This window comes from Drosophila tropicalis, unplaced genomic scaffold (genome assembly GCF_018151085.1).
Source record: "Drosophila tropicalis isolate 14030-0801.00 unplaced genomic scaffold, ASM1815108v1 contig_573, whole genome shotgun sequence".
NCBI classification, from domain to species: domain Eukaryota; kingdom Metazoa; phylum Arthropoda; class Insecta; order Diptera; family Drosophilidae; genus Drosophila; species Drosophila tropicalis.
In genome coordinates this window covers 2,827,515-2,850,209 of record NW_027173049.1, presented here as the reverse complement: position 1 = coordinate 2,850,209, position 22,695 = coordinate 2,827,515, and the positions used below count along the sequence as shown (strand labels likewise).

General features: G+C 40.9%; 2 protein-coding genes across 2 annotated transcripts; both read right to left on the bottom strand.

Moving 5' to 3' along the window:
- Positions 1–7: 7 nt before the first annotated feature.
- Positions 8–16,464, bottom strand: LOC137575493 (high affinity cAMP-specific and IBMX-insensitive 3',5'-cyclic phosphodiesterase 8-like). Its single transcript, XM_068288071.1, has 10 exons — positions 16,276–16,464; positions 15,474–15,595; positions 11,186–11,325; positions 10,174–10,843; positions 9,985–10,069; positions 3,180–3,301; positions 622–678; positions 342–547; positions 157–216; positions 8–71 (listed from the first exon to the last, which is right to left on the bottom strand). The coding sequence occupies exons 4-10, from the start codon at positions 10,459–10,461 to the stop codon at positions 8–10; spliced, it is 882 nt and encodes a 293-aa protein (XP_068144172.1). The 5' UTR covers positions 10,462–10,843; positions 11,186–11,325; positions 15,474–15,595; positions 16,276–16,464.
- Positions 770–2,720, bottom strand: LOC137575505 (uncharacterized). The gene is given in 2 exon segments (XM_068288089.1): positions 770–1,438; positions 1,440–2,720. Coding segments are annotated over 2 exon segments (936 nt in total). The 5' UTR covers positions 2,157–2,720; the 3' UTR covers positions 770–1,219.
- Positions 16,465–22,695: the final 6,231 nt, after the last annotated feature.

The window sequence follows — 22,695 nt, the reverse complement described above, 5'->3', positions numbered from 1 at the left end:
TTTCTTTTTAACTTACTCTATTAACGCCAGCGTCTAATAGAGCAATTAGCACATCATCCTTTTCAAAGAAACTGCAAAAGTCGTTAATTGAGTCCAACTCTAGCACCAAGTAACTCCACAACGAGAAACTTAAAAAGTCGCATGAACTCAACTTACCTCTTTTTGCAGACGGCAATTATTGTCGTTAAATGATGTCCGTGGGTGTGACGTATAGTTCTACAGAAACAGAAGACACAGGACAGAGGAGATGCGGTAGGATGGGGGTGGATGGAGTAAAGTAAAAAGTTTGAGTGAATGCCGAAAAGGAAAAACTTTGCCCATTTGCTTGGGTTTTCTCTCACCTTGCAATGTGCTCGGCATCAAGATTTTTGGTGGAGCGCGCATCAATTATAATTAGATGATAACACTGGGCCGTGGCATATGACTTTTGGAGAGTATCCAGAGCCTCCTCCTTGGACTTGACCAGAGTAACATCCAATTGATGCCGCTGGCAGGCCGAGGTGACCACTTCGCAAATGCTATCTGCTTTGTGAAAAACTAAAAGAGCCTAAAAAGGAAAGCCGATCAGTTAAATTCGCTGGCCGAGTAACAAATCCTGCTGCCTTGCTGCTGGCTCCTCACCTTAAGTTGAGGATTCGGTGGTAGCACGGTTGGATATTTCAAGTCCATGAGATTTCGCTGCAAACCAAATAAAGCAATGTGTATAAAATTTAATAAAAATCTATAGCCTCGCGCTCTCTCTTTCTTTCTCTCTCTCTCTCGCTTTCTCTGGATTTGCCATCAAAATAAGAGGGCTTAACTTGGCTTCCCCGTCTGTGTCACCTGTATTGTACATGTACAATGTGTCTGTGTATCTGTCAGATACGCACATGCGTGCATATGTACATATGTACCTGTCTATCTGTGTGTTTGTGTCCCTGTGTTTCAGCGTTTTTCTGTGTGTGCGTGTGTGAGTGTGTCGCTTAAATGATGATAAATTAAAATAAAATTGCTTGTGCCTGACGGAAATGGCTGGAGGTGACTTGGCTGGTGACTTTGGTCGCGCAAAGATTTATAATATAAAGAGGAAAAAATTCGATATGTGGAAATCAGGGATTTTGCTCATCATGAATGGAAGGATGTGAAACAGAAACGCGACTTCAATTGCTAATGTAAAAGCTTACTGTCACAATGTAATCGCAACTGGCATTTAAAGATACATGGATGGATTTACAATTTTTCAGTTATTCTTTCCGAAACCCAAACAAAATTTTGTATTTGTAATTAATACCTGAAAGAGTTTATACTCATCATTATCATCGGTCGGCTCTCTCTTCTTGCCGGCGACGACCAGATGCAACTTGGGGGTTTTGGGCATCCGTCGTTCGTATAAACTGTGAGCCTTGCGTTCCAGGGATATGGACGAAACTTTCCGCCGCAATACCACACAATCCTCCCCCCTCGTCACCATGCACTAGAATCACATCATCGGCATTCCGCTCCATCTCCGGCATGGAAAGGTTGTTCTGACGCTGTGTTTGGGTGTCCAAATTGCGAATGACCTCTAGTTCCGTTTGCATTTGTCGTCCCATACTGAAGGTTAGGCTTCGAGGCAGAGGTGTCATTATATCACCGGCCTCGGCCTTCACATTCGCCTCATACTCCAGTTCAATTTCCTCGGGTGTTTTGCAAGAGTTGCGTAAAGCGAATGTCCGTGTAGTGTTGATGGCGACAGCGGCGGAGTCGTCGGCGATTTTCATTTCCGCTGAGGAGCCATTTTTGCTCAGGATAGGGCCATTTCTGGTTGCTCCGTCGGCTCCCCAGACTTTTGATTTAACGTCTTTGTCTTGATCTAAATTCCCAGCTGTTGCTGTTGCTGTTGTATTTGTTGTAGTTGTTGTTGTTGTTGTTATTGTTTCTCTTATCAGCCGGTTACGACTGCTGCTGGTTCCATCGTCATCGTCATCATTATCGCGTAGCTGATCGCATCGACTTGCTGTAGGTTTAACGTTAGCTAAGCCCACCGCGTTAACGGCTTTGGCCGCCACATACTGTTCCACATCGGACTCCGAATCGGTGTCCAAATCACTTGTGCGTCGTCGTCGGCGCGACGATGAGGTGGTAGAGGACGATTTCGAGCGGAACACATTTGTAAATTTTGGCAAACAATTGCGCATTCTGCTAATTATAAAACGGACACTCACACGCCCCACTCAATCTCAATAGGACTGCAAAGTCTTTCGAAAGACGTATGTACACCAGTCGTATCTTCAATGTCCTACACCAACAATAATCGGGCTATTTTGGCATTGTTGGCGAACCTTTCCAGCCAATGTAATATATTTCAAATGGACACTCAATTAAATATCTTGAGATTTTTAGTTTTCCTTTAAATATTGTTATTATTTGTTTCCCGTTGTATTTCTCTGGTCGAAATACTAGGCCGAACTGAGCCAATTGACTTGAGTTCGACAGCGAAGGGGGTATAATCTATTTCTTTACTTTTTGATTTCCCACCTTCAATGTTAATTGATTTGATTTCTCTGGCAGCGGGGCATTGTTTATGTGTGACAGGCAGTCGGTGCCAATGCTTCATAGGTATATGTGTATGTATGTATGTTGGGTGAGCGGCTATTTAAAGCGAAATGTAAAGTAAAACTTACGGAGAGAGCTAATTAAAAACGCTACCGATCATACGATACTCTTTAAAAATGTAAAAAAAAAACAACATGGCCCTTACTCGGGATGAAATTTAAGTGCCCAGATTTTGAGATTTAAGAAAAGACAAGAGAAAAGCAGTTGAGTGTGTTGAACGAGTTTTTAATTGAGTGCCATCTAATTAGTCTATAACATCTATTTTCATTTATACTGACAAATCAGAGATTCATCTTTCCCACTTTCTTGAAAGTGTATTAAGATCATGGAGAGAGGCGTAAAGTAAAACAGAGAACAGATATTTTTATATATATATATAGAGAGAGAGAGAGAGAAAGAGCGAGAGAGAGAGAGGACTCTTTGGCTATACAATGTCGATTGTGATAAGATATCTTATCAAAAGACGTAACACTCATTGCCTAGTGGGTAGTGGGTAGACACTCACCCCCTAAGCTTCACCGCTATTCGTTTTGTCCCAGGGCCAAAATGTTATTTTTGGTTGGCATGCAAATTGATTTCATTCACTTTATCCACCACTCACTCACCTGATACACATCCATTGGCTCATCCTCAGGAGTGAGAACCAAGGCAAGCGATGACTTGCGATGACCACCGCCTGGTCGACTGTTGCCACCGCCGGATGAACTAGTGCCCGATGTCCCTGTGCCTGTAAAACGCAACGTAAACAAAATAACTTTAAGATCTCTTGTAAGTCAGACAAACTCAAAATAAATGCTGCTTGCCCAATGTCAGGCAACAAAAAACAGATTCCAATTTTTTATTGCGTGCATTTTGGGGCTAAAGCCCAATTTCAGGCAACAGTTTCAATAGCTGGATTTCTACATATGGGGTCGGGCAACCTGTCAATGCTCATACAAATTTGCACTTCTCCCAGTTGTCACCGTCATGCCAAAGAATCACCTTTGCATTAGTCCATTCTGACCCCAAAGTGTATATTAATTAATGGACACACGCAAACCACATCGTACACATTAATTTCTCCTGCACGTTCCATTTAATTGTAAACGTTGGCATTTCAAAAACACTTTATAAAAGGGGCACACGTACACGAGCCGGATAACTGCAGAAACCTGAGGAGGATGGCAATGGTAGCAGAAAGCAAATGAGTTTGGAGCTGAGAAAGACGTAGCTTCTAAGGTGACACTTGGTCTTCTCTTAAATAGTTTAGTACAATCAGAAATCTAATGGAAGTCTCGCCAAAAATTTATTTCGATGTTTCTCTTAAATAGAGTATTTTCCTTTTATTTATTTTATTAGCTCTGAAACTAAACCAAAGCTAGAATAAGTTGGTTGATGTTCTTACACACATCTATCGTAATCATAATCGGATCTAGGGCTTTAAAATGGGGTAAATTTGCCCCTTAAAGTATGCTATATCAAATATGATGTTCATTGTTTTCAACAACTTTTCGCAATCAACAATGTTTGCTACGAAGATTGTTGTTTACGCACAGTTCTTTGAATGCATCAAAACACGCATTCCTGGGCTGCTTATTGCATACTTTAAGGGGTAAATTTTATAGCCCAAGATCCGCCTATGATTGTAATCTGTTATCTTCTTTATCTAATAGAAATTCCCAACTAGTTTTAGCGTTCAAGGACTAATGGCAGAACTTACTTACGAGTAACCTCATAACACAAATAATAATAAAAAAGCTCTTTGGTCATTTGGAAAGGATTTTTTGTTTTGTTTTTACTCTTAGCGAAGTAAATAATAATCAGAATGCTTTACTCTAGTCCTGTGAAATTGCCTAAAGATTTTAGCTATTTCAGTGTAGGATCCTTTCCTCACTGATTATTTTTGTGGTTAAAAGTTTTGCGTTCACCTTCAATCTAATATTAATTAAGCAAGAATTTTCCAAAAAATGTTTTTGTTTTTTTTTGTGTGTGTGTGTGTATGTTTAACCCAAAAGGCTTACCCACAACCAGTTCGGACTCGGAGGCCGGACGCGTTAATGAAGCCCTGCTTGAAGCTGTTGTTGTTGCTGCGGTTGCTTTTGTTGCCTCTATGGCTGGTGGTAATTGTTGCTTTTGTTGTTCTTGTTGCTGTGGTTCTTGTTGCTGCTGTTGAAGTTGTATTGCTGTGGCCATGCCCACACTATGCACAGCCACACTCACACCCACACCCGCACCCGCACCCGCACAATTGCAATTGGGCGGCAGTTTCTCAGAACTTTCGGATGCCGACGCCGATGTCGATGTCGATGTGGATGGCTGTGGCAGTGGCGCCCCAGAACTGACGACAGCACCGCCTCCACTTCCAGCAGCACTAGCCAAATTCGGTTGGCTAGATATAATCATGTTTGTTTGGCTTGTTATCTGTATTAGTTTTTGCAATTGTTTTTGAAATTAACTGCTTCTTTAACCTATTTGTTGTTTGAGTTTTGTTCGCTTTTAATTCAACAATACGAGTTTTGATTATGTTAATTTAAATGTGTTGGCTGACTGACTTGCTGATTTTGTTATTGTCGTCCATTTATCTGACTGCGACGCAGACGACGACGGCAAAGGCAATGTGGCATTGATTTCAGACAATTAGTGCGTAATGATAACCTGCTCCACATGCATATGTTTGGGCCAGAAGTTGAGATACAAATGAGTTTGGCCCATGCAAAAAAAACATAAACACGCTGGGTATACTATGCCAGAGGATTGTACACACACACACATATTTATGTATATACATACATACATATATCAAAGGTAGAAAAAATGTATGAAATTTATGTACATAGTCGTGTACTCGCATATATGTATGTATAGAGAAAATATTTGCGTATATTCAAATGGGTGGGGGGTATCTTATCGTTGGCGGCCTCGCAGCCGTTGCTGCTGCTGCCGCTGCTGCCCAGTGCCAGTCGAGCTCTGCGGTACATGCGTTGTAATCTAAACGAAAATCGATAAATTGTTTAGATAAAACCAAGAGGCAGGGTACCCAGAAGGCCAGGGGCAGCAGCAGCAGCAGCAGAAGCAAAAGTAGCAACAGACTTTAGGGCCAACTCTAGTGCCTTTAATTTTGTTATTTCGTTTTTTCTCCTGTTTTTAATTCAAACTATTTTGGGAACACTGAGACCCAGAAAGGGGAACGGTAATGATGTACGCCGTGGACTGACGGGGCCCGGGGATGATACTTACAACACTGGCTCACATGAAGGCTCATATTACGCACACCGAAGTCTGAGTTTGTTCAGTAGTGGCTCATTAGTGTGTAAAATTCAACGGAACAGAAAGGACTTCCCTTCGCCTTCCTCTTGCTGCACTTGCTCCACGACCACTTGAAAGAACTTGCGAATGCCGATCGATTTGCTCCCAATTGTAGTTTGATAAATGAAGAAACTGTGAATTATACAGAGCCAATTTGTTGTACTGAATTCGAATCGAGTTCATTCGGTTCTGAAGTGCCCCATTTGAATGCGAATCATGGAAACCAAAGTGACACGGACAAACCCAGAGCACAGACGAGAGAGACGGACAGAGAGAGTGAGAGACCGATAAAATTACGTCCGTACTAATCCGTTATGAGAAACTGTTTGCCAGATGATAATTCTCGCACGGATTTTGAAACTGCTGGCCCCCATACCCAGTCGCTTTGCTGCGCTACAGCTCAAACTGTCTGGTCTCTGGACTCTGTGCCCCAGTGTCTCTTCGTTCGTATCTATGTACATCGCATATATGTACATATCTGTGTGGGGGGAAGGGGTCCAGCGCCTAAGGCGCTTAGATGGCATTATAATTGGAAAACTGCAGGTGGAATTTAGTTTAGTTAGATTTCATATTCGAAAGTAATAAAAGTGCCAAGGGCCATGCAATGTGCTAACAAAAGTACACAACGGCATTTTAATTCAAAGTGACCCAAATACGAGGTCGGGTGTAAAATTGCTTAAGCAGTTTATGAGGTAGACAAGTAAAGGAAAAGATGATTGCATATTATATTCATTCATATTGTTAAGAACTTGGGAACTTATTGTCGAGGTAATCATCGATTAGGGTAAACGTCATTTTGGCAGGATTCTATTTAGGGTAGAGGCTTTTTGAAACAGAATAGTCCGATTCGTTGTTATATTCCATTTTGCTGGTCTTTTTTTTTTTCTTTTTGGAGGGGGCCCCTTTAGCGGCTTTTGTCGTTGTCATGGCAACCAATTAATTTTTGATAAGATAATATCAGGCAAGTTTGCTCATAGTATTCAGATGTTTAGGCCCCATAGTACACATAGAGATACTGGGCTGCACAGTTCACCTACTAAAGCCATTTGAGTGTGTCTGGTGCCTACACACGACACCCGATTCTCACACACACAGACGCAAATGTGGAAGAGTATTTGAGACTCGTGCACAATCTACATCTAACTATTTTTGCTGCAGGAAGTGGGTGTTGGAAGGGGGGCGAACAACAATTTGGATTTCGGCCTGTTTATTGGATTTGGCTAAGGTTGGCCATGCCTCTGAGCCAGATGGACGACCTATGTAGGAGGGGGGCGTGCACGATCATCTTTAGTCAGCGATACCCTTGATAGCCACTGGACATGGACAGTGGCCATGATAATAATAATAATCACAATCATTATAATGGTACCATATCGGTGGGGGAAATTTAGCAGTCTTCCATGTCGTCGTCGTTCTCGTCGTCGTCGTCGTCGTTGCTATAATCTAATCTTTTGGTCGGCGGGCAATATTTGTGAAAAGCTTCACGTGGCTTTATGGGGACATGCGAATGGGTGGGTCGGGGGTGATGAGCGGTGGCGTACGCGGCGGCATTCGCATACGCGCGACTTCTAAAAATACTTGTAATTAGCGCTAAACTCGAAAATCGCATTCTAATGCGACTGCTTGTCCCATGCCTAAGAGAATAAGATTTGTGCCAACAACTTGGCCAATCAATTCAATCAAAGTGCCCGGGGCAATGATTTCTCGGTTCTGATTCTGATTTTGATTCCGATTTCGCTTTCAATGAGAACGATCGATGGCCAAGGCAGCGTTGGGCAGGGGGTGGGCCAGTCTGCGATGGCCGGTCGGGTTAATTAATTTGAAAATTGATAAACTGCAGTAAACTTGCCACTTGTTCACTGACAGGGGATTATAATTTGAACATTGAGACATAATGAATCGGCATTGGCAGCATACAAACATAGCATCGGATACGAGTTCTATCTATTTGTATTGCGTTCATTTGATTTCATTTTCATTTTGTTGGTTTACTTTCCGACTTTGTGTGATTGATATTGATGTTGATGTTTTGGCGCCATTGAGAGAATGAATTGATCGATATATCTACATATGTGCATACATATGTATGTAAGTATATAGAGTGATCGAAGACGGAGACACAAGAGAGCAAAGGAGGAGGATAGATGATCACCAGCCGAACAGTCGTATGTAAAACGAAACCAGATTTAGATTGTCATGTGAATGTGATCTTGTGTGAAACGAGTACGAGTATATTCATATTTTAGACCCCCCTGCGGTGCCCCCCCCTTTCGGGGCTCAACATGTTAATCAGCAGTTTTGCAAATAAATACAAATGTATCTACATATTTGCCAAAATGCGAGTGCAGTGTGCAAATGGAACGCACAATAGCGAGACACAACGCAATAGCCAGACACGCACTCACACACACACACACGCACATGCACATGTATTCCAATTTGAATTCAAGAATGAAATACGCACAAAAGGTACACATACACTCATATGCACGCATCGAGATACAAATGTATCTTTCGATGTTTGCATATCTTGCAAACACACACACACACACGCTAGCGCGCAGACAGACACAGATTCAGATTCACAAAATATCTAGTAAAAGATTTAGCCACTCGTTACACTTGTTGTTTTTGTTGCTGTTGTTGTTGTTGTTGTTGCTGCTGGCACACTTAGTTGTGAAGTTTATTTTGATTTTTAACACTTTTTCGATATGTTGGTTGTGTGTATCTTATTCTTATACGCTTTTTTATTTTATTTCACTTAGTATTATTTATTTATTTATTATTTTTCTTCTTTGTGTGTGCGTGTGTGTGTGTGTGTGTGTATGTTGGAGCTGTTTTTTTCCACACTGACAATTGCAGTCAAACGATTTTTCTTTTTTAGCTTCGATTCGATTTAATTGCATCGGGTTTTTCTTCTTTTTTGTCGTGTTTGGGTTCTCGACTGGTTGTCCCTGGACTCTACCGAATTCGTGTTAGTTTTGCTTTCAGTCACTTTGTCAACGATCGATTCCGATGGATTTTACTTCACATTTGCAGATGGCCGGCCGCATGGGAGCTTGCGATTGCCGTAAAGGCAAATGGGGTTTACCATCGAGAGACAGCGTTTGCATATGCATTCTAGGCAGGCTCGAAAGAAGATATTTGTGTGTAGATTCAGATACAAATACAGTAGCGGCTCTGTACACTCGCATGAGGTGAACACTTTTGGCCAAATATCGCAAAAAACCGACCGACACGGCGAACCTATTCCAAGCAACTGACTCCATAAATGGCGAGCAGCTGTTGCCAAAGCGCTGAGCTTTGAAGTGAGTTTGCTTTGGTAGAGCGAAAACACCGCCTCAGCATGGCTAGGGGGTAGGTGGTTGGTGGTAGGGGGCAGCGGTGGGGGTAGATTACGGCGGCCTCTGGCTCTCTTTTTCGTTCTCTCTGATTACCTCTCGGGCGATCGGTCACGATCAAGTTTCCAGTCACACACACAAACACACACACACACACTCTGACTGATTCGCTCTTTGTGACAATTACTTGGCTACCGCTAACGCTACCATCTACCGATTCTTTTACCTCTTACCCCACCTTACCCCTATTGTTCATCCATGCACGTATCTCTCCCCATTGATATGTGAAGCTCAGACTTAAGTCTGAGACTCGGATTCAGGTTCAGACACTGGGGCAAGTTGTTAATTGGACGTCGAAACAAAACAGCTGCGCCTAGCGCCAGCTGACTTGTCCTCAGATCATATTTCCAGGTATTACCCCTTTACCCCTCTTGTCTGGTTTGCAACCCACTGATGTATCAGTGTCTAAGCATTTGTGGACGAAACAAGAAGCCAAGCCACACCGAAACAATTAATGCCCTAGAAATACTCTTGGAATGCCTTTTAATTATCAAATTTCACTTCACGTTCAATCCAATCATGCAAACAGACAGATCGTGTAGGTTAATTTGGCCTCCTTAATGTCAGTACAAAACGACGACCGATCCCAAGATATATGCCCAAATGGTAGCAGCTCGCCTCATAGTCATGGTCTATGAGGCATCTGCCTTAGAATGACCGCAGTCTTTGGCTGAATATTGTTGTAGTGAATGAATAAATGTGACATATTTGATTGTGTACTTACTGCCCGTGGCACGACGCACCACACTGTGGGTGAAGTTTCCCAATGCTGCCACTGTGACAATCGAGTCCTTTTTGCCGGTACTCAGCTGTCAAAGGAAATGGGAAAACGGGATACGACGCTTAATTGGCTTGTCCAAGAAAAATGGGGCGGAAAGAAGGGGAATCGTGGGAGACTTTGAATGCCTCTTACCTTCTCATAGTCGGCCTCGTTTTTGGTTTGCAGCGGATTCAACAGCACCTGATTGCAGAGATTGTCCCCGCATATTGCACTGCCTGCAGTGCTGCCATTTCCATCGCCATTCTGGGTGAGAGTGACTGCTCCACAACTGCACCGACGCAACCGACTGCGACGCAACTTGATGCAGAAGAGGCGGCTGCCATCCTTTTCAGTGGCGTCGATGGATAGTGGTGGAGCGCCCGGTGCCGGAGCCGTTGTTGAGGACGAGCTGGTGGGTAGTGTGCTTGGTGAGCAGCCCATGGCGATGACGAAGAAGAAGTCCTGCTTCTGCCTCTCCTGCTGGTGCTCTTGCCACGTCTACTGTGAATGCTGCTGCTGCTGCTGCTGCTCTTGCTGTTGCCGTTCCTCTTCTGGTTATGCTAATTTGATGTTGGTTTCGGTTTGATTTCGGTCGCTGTTTGGCTTTATTTTTCAGTTTGCTGCTGCGGCTTACTCTCTGGCTGCTTTCCTTGGCATTGAAAATTCTATGTTGTTGTTGTACTTCTTCTTCTTGCTGCTGCTGTTGTCGTTGCTGTTGCTGTTGCTGCTGTGCGGTTTTTGTGGATAACATAATTGATACATTTTCGGGCAGCGGTCTATTGATTAGCTGATTGATTTTTGCGGGTTACATTTCGACTCGTTCCTGCAATAGTCCAAGAATAAGATGGAAACTTTAGAAAGATGAATAAGTTATTAAGGCATTATTTGGTAAATTTCAATTCTATTTGTCACAACTTTTAGTTTATTGCTAAAGCGAATAAAACGAACAAACAAACTATGGGCAAAACTAAGGCACTTAGTATAAGGTCTAGTGGCGGCAGGTTCAGTATCAGGTTAGTAGCAATTAGTAGAGTTTGGACCCTAAACTAGTTTGACGGCCCTCACAAGTAAACTATAAGCATTAGATGTTTGAGGAGATTCATCAAAATTGGTATTAGCCATACTCGGTCATATTAAATTGGAAATTGATCATCATCATACTCACAATTCGATATCTTTAGACTTCACAATGAAACAGTAGTTTCTCTTTCCAATCCCCCTCCCTTTTAATGCATATTTATTGCTCTATATAAGGCTGATTTCGATGTATGACAGCGATTCTTTTGATTATTTTCAAGTAGTTTCCTTGAGTGGGTACCGCTCATAAAAAATGTACGAGATATATAGGTAAATATATCGTATAAAAATATAATTAAGCAAACAGTGGAGAAAAAATTGCCAAAACTTTTTGTTGTTCATATATTGTAAATTCATAAAAAGCCCAAATATTGGCAATGATTATTTAAGTCAAGGTGTTCACTTATACGTGATTAAGTTGAATGAATGCAAAAAGAGACAAAAAGAAGGAAACGAGAAAAAGAAAAAGGCAAAAGCAAGGCAAAGGTGCTCCTGGTCTTGTCATATTAAATTTTGGAGACCCAAAAGTTAAGAAATTCGATTTGTCTGGGTGAACCTTTTTGCTGGCACGTACATACATATGTATCAAACGTTGGAATTGTGGCTATTTGGCTACGTCATAGACGTCATTTCTTTATCAAATGAAATATAGATATAGAGAGGGGAATAGAAATACCATTGTCAGTCAGTCAGCTAGTCAGCTCAGCCCGTCCGTCAGATGGCAGAAAGGAACAGAAAAGTGCGAAAGCAATTTTAAATATTTAGATAAAACTTTGAAAGCAAATCAACTGATATGGGCCCACAAAAACCACTTTTAGATTAGTCAAAAAAGAGGGCTAGGTTGTTCGACCTATTTCAACTACTTAGTTAAAGGAAGGTCGGTTTTTTTTTTTTGTTATCTTTATCAGTAAGTGAAATGTTTTCTATGCAGCCTAGGGATGTCGGCAATGCACGACATTGATTGACTTTCCCTTTGACTAAGTGTTGGAGCCATGCGGATGGTAGAACACGAGAGTCACCATTTTCTCCACTTGTTGTTGCATTGTTTGTTGGACAAAAACAAAGGCGTCACAATAAGACATAAACTAGACATCACAGCAGGAAGATACAATAGACCGACAGCAGCCGACAGAATCATCCACATCCACATCCCAGCAACTACAATATACTATACACCTACATCTACATCTACATTTGTACATATGTATATCGAAGACATTGCCCAGGCAATTTCAACGAGAATCAGCATCAGCATCATCAGCAACAGCCTCGAGTATATAGAAAAGTCCAATAGCCCATGGCGACTGTCTGTTTGTTGATTTAAACAAATTATTTTTAGCTTCGACCATATTAAAAAGAACAAATAATGGCTTTTGCTGTTCACTTGGTTTCTTTTAAGTTTGCTTCTTCTCAAATAAATAACGACGTATACGTAATTTGTTTATCACGTCGACGATGAGGCCAAGGACGACCTTTACAAGCAGCGCCTGTTGGTATGCAACTAAAATACAGAGTACGAAAGAAAAAAGCACACTACCTAATCACATCAGCAGAGCCATGGAGAGCAGCACAGACCTGTGAGATGGCGCTCTAGAAGAACGGGAGGGGGGTGCTGGAGACTTAGTGCCAAATTCTATTAAGTCGAAGGCAACGGAAGAGACACGGCAAACTCATTAGATGCAGCAACCAAGGCAAGTTATTAGTATGCAGGTGCTCGTTGGTATTTGTCTAATAGCATCATCATCATCATCAGGATGAGTTTGTGGGTGCGAGTATGTGTGTTGGTGTGTGGGTAAATAATATAATTTATAGCCACACACACACACACACACATCAAAACAGTTGCGGGAACTGTTTGCCACGAATCAATACTATCTAGAGCCATATCCATACTCGCATTAGCCAAAACGAACTCGGCGCAATTTTGTATCTAAATAATCTTTCATCCGTTGATGTCTTGCAGCTGCTGCGCTTTGAATGTTGTTTACTGCTTGCATATGAACATTTGAAATTCAATGAACACATTCTCAGTTTCTCCCCCTGTCCCTGCTACTCCTTCTCTTGTCCGGCACATCTGAGCATACGAGGGTAATAGTTTCATTTGTCCGTCTCGTAATTATCAAAGCGAGATGGTCAATTCAGAATTGGCAGTGGGTCCAGGTCCGTTAGTACACTGAGAGAGGATCCCTTGCCAAATTTCTATCAAAATATTGAAATTATCAACTCAAAGAGAAGTTTCATCCAGTAGGCATTCTTTGCTAAAGCCATTTCAGTCAAGAAGATAGAAACCGATTTCTTCAAATAAGAATTCACACTTATAACACACTTGTAAGATATGTTTCGCACATATACCAGGTCGGAATGCTTGATTAATTTGCTTGGGATGCATAGAATATGCAAATATCCATTTATGAAAATGTAATTTCATTTGGCGACCTTCATGGCAATAACCAATCCAATTCACAATTTGTGCGTCACAAGTGTCCAGATTTTAGTGTGCTCTTTTTTATGGCGTTGACCTTAAAGAAGGCGGCAAAACGTTTACAAGCAGAAGGTTGGCCCCAGTTTAGATGATGGGGCCTCTAATTAATAACCACTTTGAATGTGCGTATATCTATAGTATACACAGAATATATTGCTTGGTCTTGAATATGCTTGGATATTTGAGAGTGTGTTTTGGGGAGAAGTGGACGAGTTACCCATTTGCATTACAAATGCCGATCTAAACTAAAAGATAGCTAACGCGCAGCAAAGATGTCGCCTTCCATTCAGAATTGAGTGAGAGCTTGTCGACTAGGCGAAGGGGCAAACCGAGATGGAGGACGGTGAAGGGAATATTCTTAAACAGTTGACAATACAATAACTGTGTAAATTGTGCACATACATAGCCTAGAGTTATACAAACACACAGATACTCACATATATACATACATACATATGTAGTTGCTGGTTGAAAAATAAATAGGCAGTTATACCACTATGTTTATCCATCCCCTGCCATTTAGTTAACATGCAACCAACAATGATGGGGCCGATGAGCGGTTGGTTTCATAACTTGTTGGCTGCAATCCCTTTGTGAATTCGAATCGAAATCAGAAATCAAAAATTTAAAATGGAAATCAGTATGCACGAGGGCCATCAATTCCATTTGTTGTAAACAACACCTAGCACCACAACCACCCACCCAACCCACCACCTGCAGAGGCAAATTGAAATCAAACAAAACACAATTTCAATTTTTTAATAAACAGTTAAAATTGAGAATTAATTAAGACCGGAGGCCACCAGTTGATATGTGCGTCCAGTTATTGTGGCCAAAAAACAAAAAGAAAAACAAAAAATCAACAACAAGAAGAAGGGAAAACAATAACTGATTGTGAGACAACGTATCGCATAGATAGTGAAAATGAAAAATATATAATAGAAACATATTAGTCATTAGATAATCAACGAAATGGGTCACTAGTCAGGAGACGCATACAAACGGATACAAACGAAACTAAAACCGAAACCGAAACTGAAACTGAAAACCAAAAACCGACACGAAACTTAACGAAACTCGACGCAAATTGCAAATTTATTGTTGGTTTGCTTATAACAACGAAAAAAGAAATATATACATATGTATGTAAAAATTCCGCACATCGAGTCATCATCGAAGTCTCCGACTTCGGGATGCCCAGCAAAGATTACAGCAGTTGCTGTTCTTATCAGTCAACACGAGAAGCCGACCCATTTGGGAGGACCTTAACATAGAGTGGACAATGGACCATATTCTATGTGTGTGTGTTAATAACGGATCCTGACCATTCAAATCCAACTTTGTGCCTTGTACGACTACAGGGTATTCGAATAAAAAACTACAGTCTAAGGCGATGTTTTCGCATTGTTTATTGCAAGTATGGGCATGGGCATCTACGTCGCTGTTGCTGCTGCTGCTGCTGCCGCCGATGTCGCTGCTGTTGCCGTGTATGCATGACTGCGACAACATTTTAAGCGCTTTTTTATGTGCCTCGCCTTGCCCGTTGATGGAGAGGCACACCGCCACAACTAAAAATTGAAAACGAAATGTTTTTGGGACGCCCGATGCATGAAAATTTCCAACAAAATATATATGTATGTATGTACATATATACCCCCTCACAACACCAAAATTTAATTGCTATCGAAAAGATGTTATGTCTTAATGAATTTTATATTCCTTTTCTCCTAGAGAGCAAGTATTATGCGACAATGTGGCGTAACCAAGGCAAAATTTTGAATGTATCTATTATAATATTAAAGGCTTTATATGTACATACATATATGAAAATGTAAAATATTTGGAAACTAAAGTATATGTACATATAGAACACCATTATCATCTGTTGACGTACCGAATCAAGAAAATATAAAATGAACAGCAACTAAAAATTATTTTGTTTTGTCGCTGTTGCTGATGATGTTGCTGCTGCTGGTTGTGATATTTTATATTTTATTTCAATATTTATATCAGACTCTAGATATAAATTAAACAAATACACACACACACGCACACTCACACATGAATACATCGTATATTGAGATACACATACAAACACACACATACATACATATGTACGTATAAATGTGTGTGGTTGTATGTGTATACTCAAATACTTCTTCGCGGAATATCGTCACAATAACAATAACAAAACATTTTTGCTCTTTTCTTCACAAATTAGAATTTATTTTAATACCCGGAGGTCACGTTCATAGCACGGAGGTTGCTGCCGCTGCTGCTGTTGCTGCTGTTGTTGTTGTTACTGTTGTTGTTGTTGTTGTTGTTTTTTCACGCATAAGATATTGAAAATATGTAAACGGCATACTTAAATTGAAAGCATTAAGCAAAAATAATACAAAAAGGTGGAAAAAAATGATTAAAACAGCAGCAACAGCAGCTGCAGCTGCACCGCAAGTAACTTCGCCATCTCTGACGTCACAAATGCCTTACGATAACACAAGAGACTAAATATTGTATCTGAGAGATACACATGCACAGAGAGATACACACACACAAACGAAACACTCATATGTATATCAATTGATCACAAATCGAGTGAATATGATTTCTGATTATTACAGCGGCTGCGATAATTTGATTTCTTTCCAATTGAGTGTGGGTTAGTGGGTGGGTGGGTGGTTGGTTGGTTGGTTTACTTTGGTGGTGAGCACGGCGCGTGGGGGCAGTGAATAAACTATCTTTTTCAGCTGGCTGCCGGCGAAACGAAAATTAATTCTCGCACTAGATCTCAAGATCCGCGAACCAGCGACGACCAGCGGGGCAACCAGCGACGACGGTTGCCTGTCAAAGCAAAACGTCAAACTGATATTTTTCGCTCAAAGACGCAGCTCCAAAAGCCCCGCGATACGATACGAAAATGTTTAACAGAAAAACGAAAAGAAAACACACACACACACGAGCACACTCTGAATGCAAAAGAAACAACAGAAAATTTCGTAAAAAAAATAAAAAATAAAATATAACCAAACACACTCACACACAATATGAAAGAAAACCTAAAACAATCTGTGTTGAGATACAATTGTGAAGGCGAACAGCGCGAACGACTGCGAACGAGTATCTGTATCTGAACTTGGCAACGCCGCCAAGCACCCAGCCAGCCGAAGGGGAGAGAGCCCCAGAGAGATGGAGAGAGGAGGCGACCTCAGTGCAGACAGCCAGATGAGCCTGCGGAGAGCGAAAGAGAGGGCAGAGCGTCTGCGAGAGGCTTTCTGGCGTGGCAAGAAATCAAATCAAAGCAAAGACTTCGGAGAGCGTGAGAACTAACGAGGGAGAGCGCCAGAGAAGAAAAACATTTCGGCCGATCGGAGCTGGTCTCGTGACTAAACACGATAGTTGCGCTCGAGTCGCAAGTCGAACGTGGCAAGCATTTTTTCAAGTTTACGCAATTTAACCAACAATTCATCCGCACACTGAACAAAATTTGGAACGCTACCAAAATAGTCAAATTTATTTGATTGACTCTGCAAATTGTAATAAATTGTAAAATCCAAACTAGTTTTCTGCAGAAGTTCCGTTAAGGATAAGGGAAACAGACAGTACACAACAAACCTTCTCACAACGTGGTCAAAGGGTTGCTAAAAAATGTGTTTACATACAGTAGAATCTGGTTATAACGACACCGCTTACAACATCCAGCCAGTTATAGCGACTAAAGTTCGATGGGTGATTGGTTGGTCCAATACAAACTTATATAAAAGGGCGTCCGGTTAGTACATCTTCCGGTTATAACGTCGGATATAATCGTCGGTCCCTTGAGCGTCGTTGTAACCGGATCTTACTGTATGAATATGCTTATTTAAGAGATATTCCCAGCCCGAATTTTGTTGATAAAGAAATCGCCTTCACAAGGCTTACTTGGTACAAACTGTCGATTCCAGACCCATGCACTTCTCAACATGACTTACTTTTGTATGGTATGCGTTTCACAGCCAAAAACTTGGACTCAACTAGACACTGTGTCACACACCGACACAGTGCTTTCCAAATAAATGAGCCACAAAGTAATCGATCACGAAACTGTTTAACATTGTAACAAATTCATTACTGTTGAGCTGAAATGTGATCACTTGCTGTTAATAGAAATCAGACAAAATTGTTCACTAATATAATAACTACTGCTAAAAAGTGAACAGTTTAGTTAACATTCACGTCAAACCTACATCGCATGGCACCTGTTCTACAGAGATCGAAATCATTTAGAATTTTATATTTTTTCGTGGGCGGGATTCGAATTCAAGTCACATAAGTAGTAGTGTAGACAACACGTCAATTCAGAGCTAATTGAGGACTTATTTTGATTTTCATCAGTGCTTGCAAAACTTTGTAGAGCAGCGACATTTTTCTTAAAGAGATAGGGGATGTTTTTTATAATGCCAACAATATTGACGATCGAGGAGGAGGATTTTTACCTATGATTACAATACTGTCGGTCATGCAGGGAAAATTTAATCAGTGCCTTCAAAACAGTATTCATAGCATGGGCAATTCCATTAGTGCTTCCAAAACTGTTTCTAGGGCATGCACATTTCGATTTGACATATTCGATATTAATATTCACACGAGATGGCCCAGATCTTCAGTTGGTTGGTTAACCCTAAAGACTACCTCACTTCCCAAAATCACCTCAAAAACAATTTAGAATAGTACGTAATTATTTATTTCTTTTATTTTAAAATTTTGGTACTTGATATTATTATTTAAAAATGTTACTCATTCCTCACTTAATATATAATAATAATTATTGACAAAAGTCACTGTTTTCGACCGATCGTTCCTATAGGAGCTGTATGATATAGTCACCCGATCTTGATCAAATTTGGCAGAGTCGTTTATACAACTATATGTCAATAGCTCTGAAAATAACGAAGCTATTAAGAAAAGTCACTGTTCGTGGCTTTGCCTTTTGTATGGGAGCTATATGATATAGTGGTCCGATCTGGCTGAATCTGGGAAATAGTAGCTATTACGGTCTAGGAGGTGCTTGCGTTGATCCGGAGGCATGGACAGACGGACGGATGGGCATACTTATATGAACTCGTCCCGTCGTGCTGATCAAGAATATATATACTTTATGAGTTCGGAAACGTATCCTTCTGTGCGTTACAAACATCTGATCTAATCGCGGTTAACAGTGACAATGGAACAAACTCAACTTTATGCCGGATAATAGGGGTGTCCGGATAATAGGGGTGTCCGGTTAATGGGAGCCTGTATAATCGGGGTCCCACTGTAGCTACTAGGGACTTTCAAGACGCAACGCCCGCACAATGCTCATATGAACCCAAAAGTTAATGTATTTGTCAGAAACTAAAGTGCAATATAATATTTACTTATATAATGACAACTACTAATGCAAATGGAAGAATTGGCACATTATGTGTAGAGAAGGCAAAATTAAACTTTTATTGACGAATGCCCATACTTTGTTATCTGATAACTTGAAACAGTTTTATTCAAATTTTGGGGGAGGAAGTGGGCGAAACAAAATTTTAAAACTTGAATATTTGTGCGCGTTTTAAGCGAGTGTTCACACAAAATTTAATGTTTTTAGAGAGTTTTATTCAAATTCGGTAATTTAAAGGGCGGAAGGCGGCGTGGCAAAAATTTGACGTACTACATCAGTCTATGTATCAAGTTTGGCGACTTTCAAACCTTAAATTCTAGGACGTTATTCTCATCTGCTTTTGGACTATCTACCTATCCACTACCTACCTATATATTTTTTGGGGTCTTCCTTCTCAAATTTGACTATTTTAAGTCACAAGTCTCTCGTAGTTTCTGTGTTTTCATTTAAACTTGTGGTCTTAGTTTGGTTGAGACTGCATTCACATAGAAAGCAGCTCAGACACCTTCGATCGCCCCAAGACATTATGAGGCTCCACTCATGTGTGGATGTGAGAGGTTTATGTGCTGTATATACACATGTACAAAGATACATAAACACTTATGTATGTAGTGCACATGGACGAGTATTTATAGGAGCAATGGGACTTGCTGTTCTTTTGGTAATTGTAATTACGTTTGCTTATTTCATTTCATTTAGTAGCGTTTCATGTGCTTGCTTTTATCAGGGAGTCAGGCAGTCGGGCATTCGGGCTGTCGGTCTGTCGGGCTTTACTATCAATTAGCTAGTCCATGGCAAAACAAATCACGGTAAGCACTCAGAGGGACCATGTGGTTTCCCTCTTTGCCCGATAGAGTGTGTATTATGGGAGATATTTGACGACTAACCTGCGGTTTGGAGATTCGCACAACTTTTTCAATTTCACTAATTCACATTTCGTTTGGATCACTGTAGTTAACTATTATGCTAGCTAATTTATATGTTTTTTTCTTTAATTTTTTTGGGTTAGAATTTATTTATTTATTTTTTTTTTTTTTTAATGGTAAATCACAATTTTTGTGATGATAAAAATCACCGTGCATTCATTTAGGCCAACCGTCGACAAAGCGTCACTGTGTTGGCGCTGGCACTGGTTTTTTGCATTTGTATTGGTATTTTGGTATTGGTATTGGTATTGGTATCGGGAACCAGCAAATGTTTCCCATTGGAAGCGTGCTGCTGATGGCGATAGATACTATATAGACATACACGTAGCAGGGTCCAAAAGCTATAGCCACAGCGGTTAGTCAGTCAGTGAGTCAAAAAATTGACCGAAAACTGCGGGATAAAACGGTGAAAGCGAGTAAAAAGTTTTGTGAGTGTGTGCCTGTGTGTATCTGTAGCTGTGTCTGTATCTGTAGCTGTATTTATGTATATCGATGGCAAAGCGTGGGTATTGCGCGTTTCGTGTATCTATCAATTCGGACAAAACTGAACTAAAACCCTCAAGTGTGCAAAAATCCTACATAAGTGAAGTGCGGTGGTCGTTCCTCGCCGTTGTCGACGTCGTAGCCGAGCGCTTTTTTATGCTGAGCAGCTGGAGCTGTAGCTGTAGCTGGAGCTGAAACAGAAGCAGCAGCAGAAACTTCAACTGAAGCTGTTGGTATGTATGTATGTATACAGGCTGAATGGCGTATACGCAAACAGCAAACAAACAAATCAACAAGCTTGTTGCATGCCATCAGGAGCTTTGCCAAATGTTGAGATACACGACCAACACACACACAAACAATGGAAAACATCTGAAAAGCTTCGACCGATATACATACATACACACGTATTTATGTATGTATATATGTAGGTGCGAACGCTGGTGGTAGTGATGGTGGTTATGGTGAAAGGAAGGTCCGACAGGCAATACTCAGTTTCCTTTTTGAAATTTTTAATTTATCTCACATAAGTATGCTATACATTTTTAATGCGCAGGCGTCGTCAAACAAGTTGCTGTTGCCGATGTTGCTGTTGTTCTTGCTCGGTTTATGCTTTGGCAACATGCCAGGAAGTTGGAGAAAGGACAACTGTTGCGCTACATGAGCCGAAGGAGCGAAATCAAACCGAATCGGTCAAATCCAATGCCTGCTCGTGTTCTAAAAAATTCGTACACAATTGTTGTATTACACATTGTGAGTACACATGCTTGCTCCATCTCTCTCCCACTCTCTTCCTTTCTGTTGCTTCTCTTTATATGTACGTATGTATGTATACCCTTCTCGCTTGCTCTCTCTCTCTCTCTCTCGCATTCTCTTCCCTTCCTTGCCATGGCTTTGTTAGTGTCTCTGTGTATAGGTAATTTTACAAATTCTTTTTTAAGCTTAGTTTGTATTGGTAAATAATAGAGAGAAGGCATCCAAAAAGGGCAAACCGCTATTGTACTTTATGTATGTACGTGTATCCCGACATTGCTGGGGTGACGAAAGGCCTGGGGAATGAGTCTGGGGTACGGAAAGCAGCTTTCTTATTGTATACCCAGCAGCAGAGGGGCGCATTATATAAAATTTATAAATACTTTTAAGCGGTGCCTCCAAAGGTGCGTATATATCTCCATCACACACACAGTGTGTGTGTGAGTGGGTGCCTATGATGGCGACTTTATTACTGTATTATTGGCCTTTAATTTGAGCATCAAAATACTTCCTGCGCTTTTCCATTCTGGTCTCATTTGTGTGTTTCTTATTTTCTACACATTGATTGTTTGTAGAATATTTATTTATTGCACATTATCATCTGAATAATAATTTAAAGATTCACCTTATCAATTTAATATTTATTTGCTTGTTGCCAAACGTTTGGTTAGAACTTAGAGAGGAAGGACCGGAAGTAATAAGATGATGTCCATCCATTTCGTCCTGGTACACAAAATGGCATTCGTTTTATCGTCATCCTGGTCCCATTGATTGCAGGCACAACAGGACTTCTAAATTCTGATTAAAAATCCTCAAGGACAGCTTCAGTTTTCTCAAATTTTTATGAAAACTGAACATGTTACAGATCTCAACTAGGCATCGTATTCGTCTTAAGCTCGAATACATATTCGATTTGAGAAGCGAATAAAATAAAATGGGAACTTGTCTTTTAAAGTTTTCTAACAATATTAAAGTAATGGCCTTTGTGGTGAGTCTCACAATTAGTTGTAAACATTTAAATATTGTTAATTAAGTCATTATGTTAAATAAGAGTAATTGCGTTATCATGGCCAAAAATCGAATTGGTGTTTACACTCCCATCCAAAATGGGTCTGCTTCCTCTGGCTATCAGTTTGTTAGCCACTTGCCAACGTCAAAGAGCTGGGAAGACGTAAAGCGTAAACGCACTTGGCACTTAAACATTGCTACTAAAGAGACTCAGCTAAATGTTTCCCGCAAAATGGGCTCGGCTCATTATGTGGGATCCATCAGTGGAAGCAGCCACAAAGAACATTATGCATTAATGTAGTTAGCACTGGGCCTCACCTGGCATGGCTTTCGACCTCAGACCAAGCCACAGTCCTGGTCCCAAAGCCAACTCTCCCCCACCGACGTTTTCACGCATCCATTGTCTTCCGACAACATTTGTTTTTCATCACTTTGTTTGTCTGGTGCGTGCATTTTGCCCTCCGATTCAGCCACCCATTCTGCCCATCTGCCCCACTCCGGCTGGCCCTCCTGCTCCAGCTGCCGTTTCCGGATTTATA

Coding starts and splice junctions, on each gene's coding strand:
- LOC137575493 (XM_068288071.1), bottom strand. CDS start 10,461: ATGGGCTGCTCACCAAGCACACTACCCACCAGCTCGTCCTCAACAACG. Junction 3,302..9,984: donor GGTGCGTCGTGCCACGGGCA/GTAAGTACACAA, acceptor TGCGTTTTACAG/GCACAGGGACATCGGGCACT. Junction 217..341: donor GATGCCGAGCACATTGCAAG/GTGAGAGAAAAC, acceptor CTGTTTCTGTAG/AACTATACGTCACACCCACG.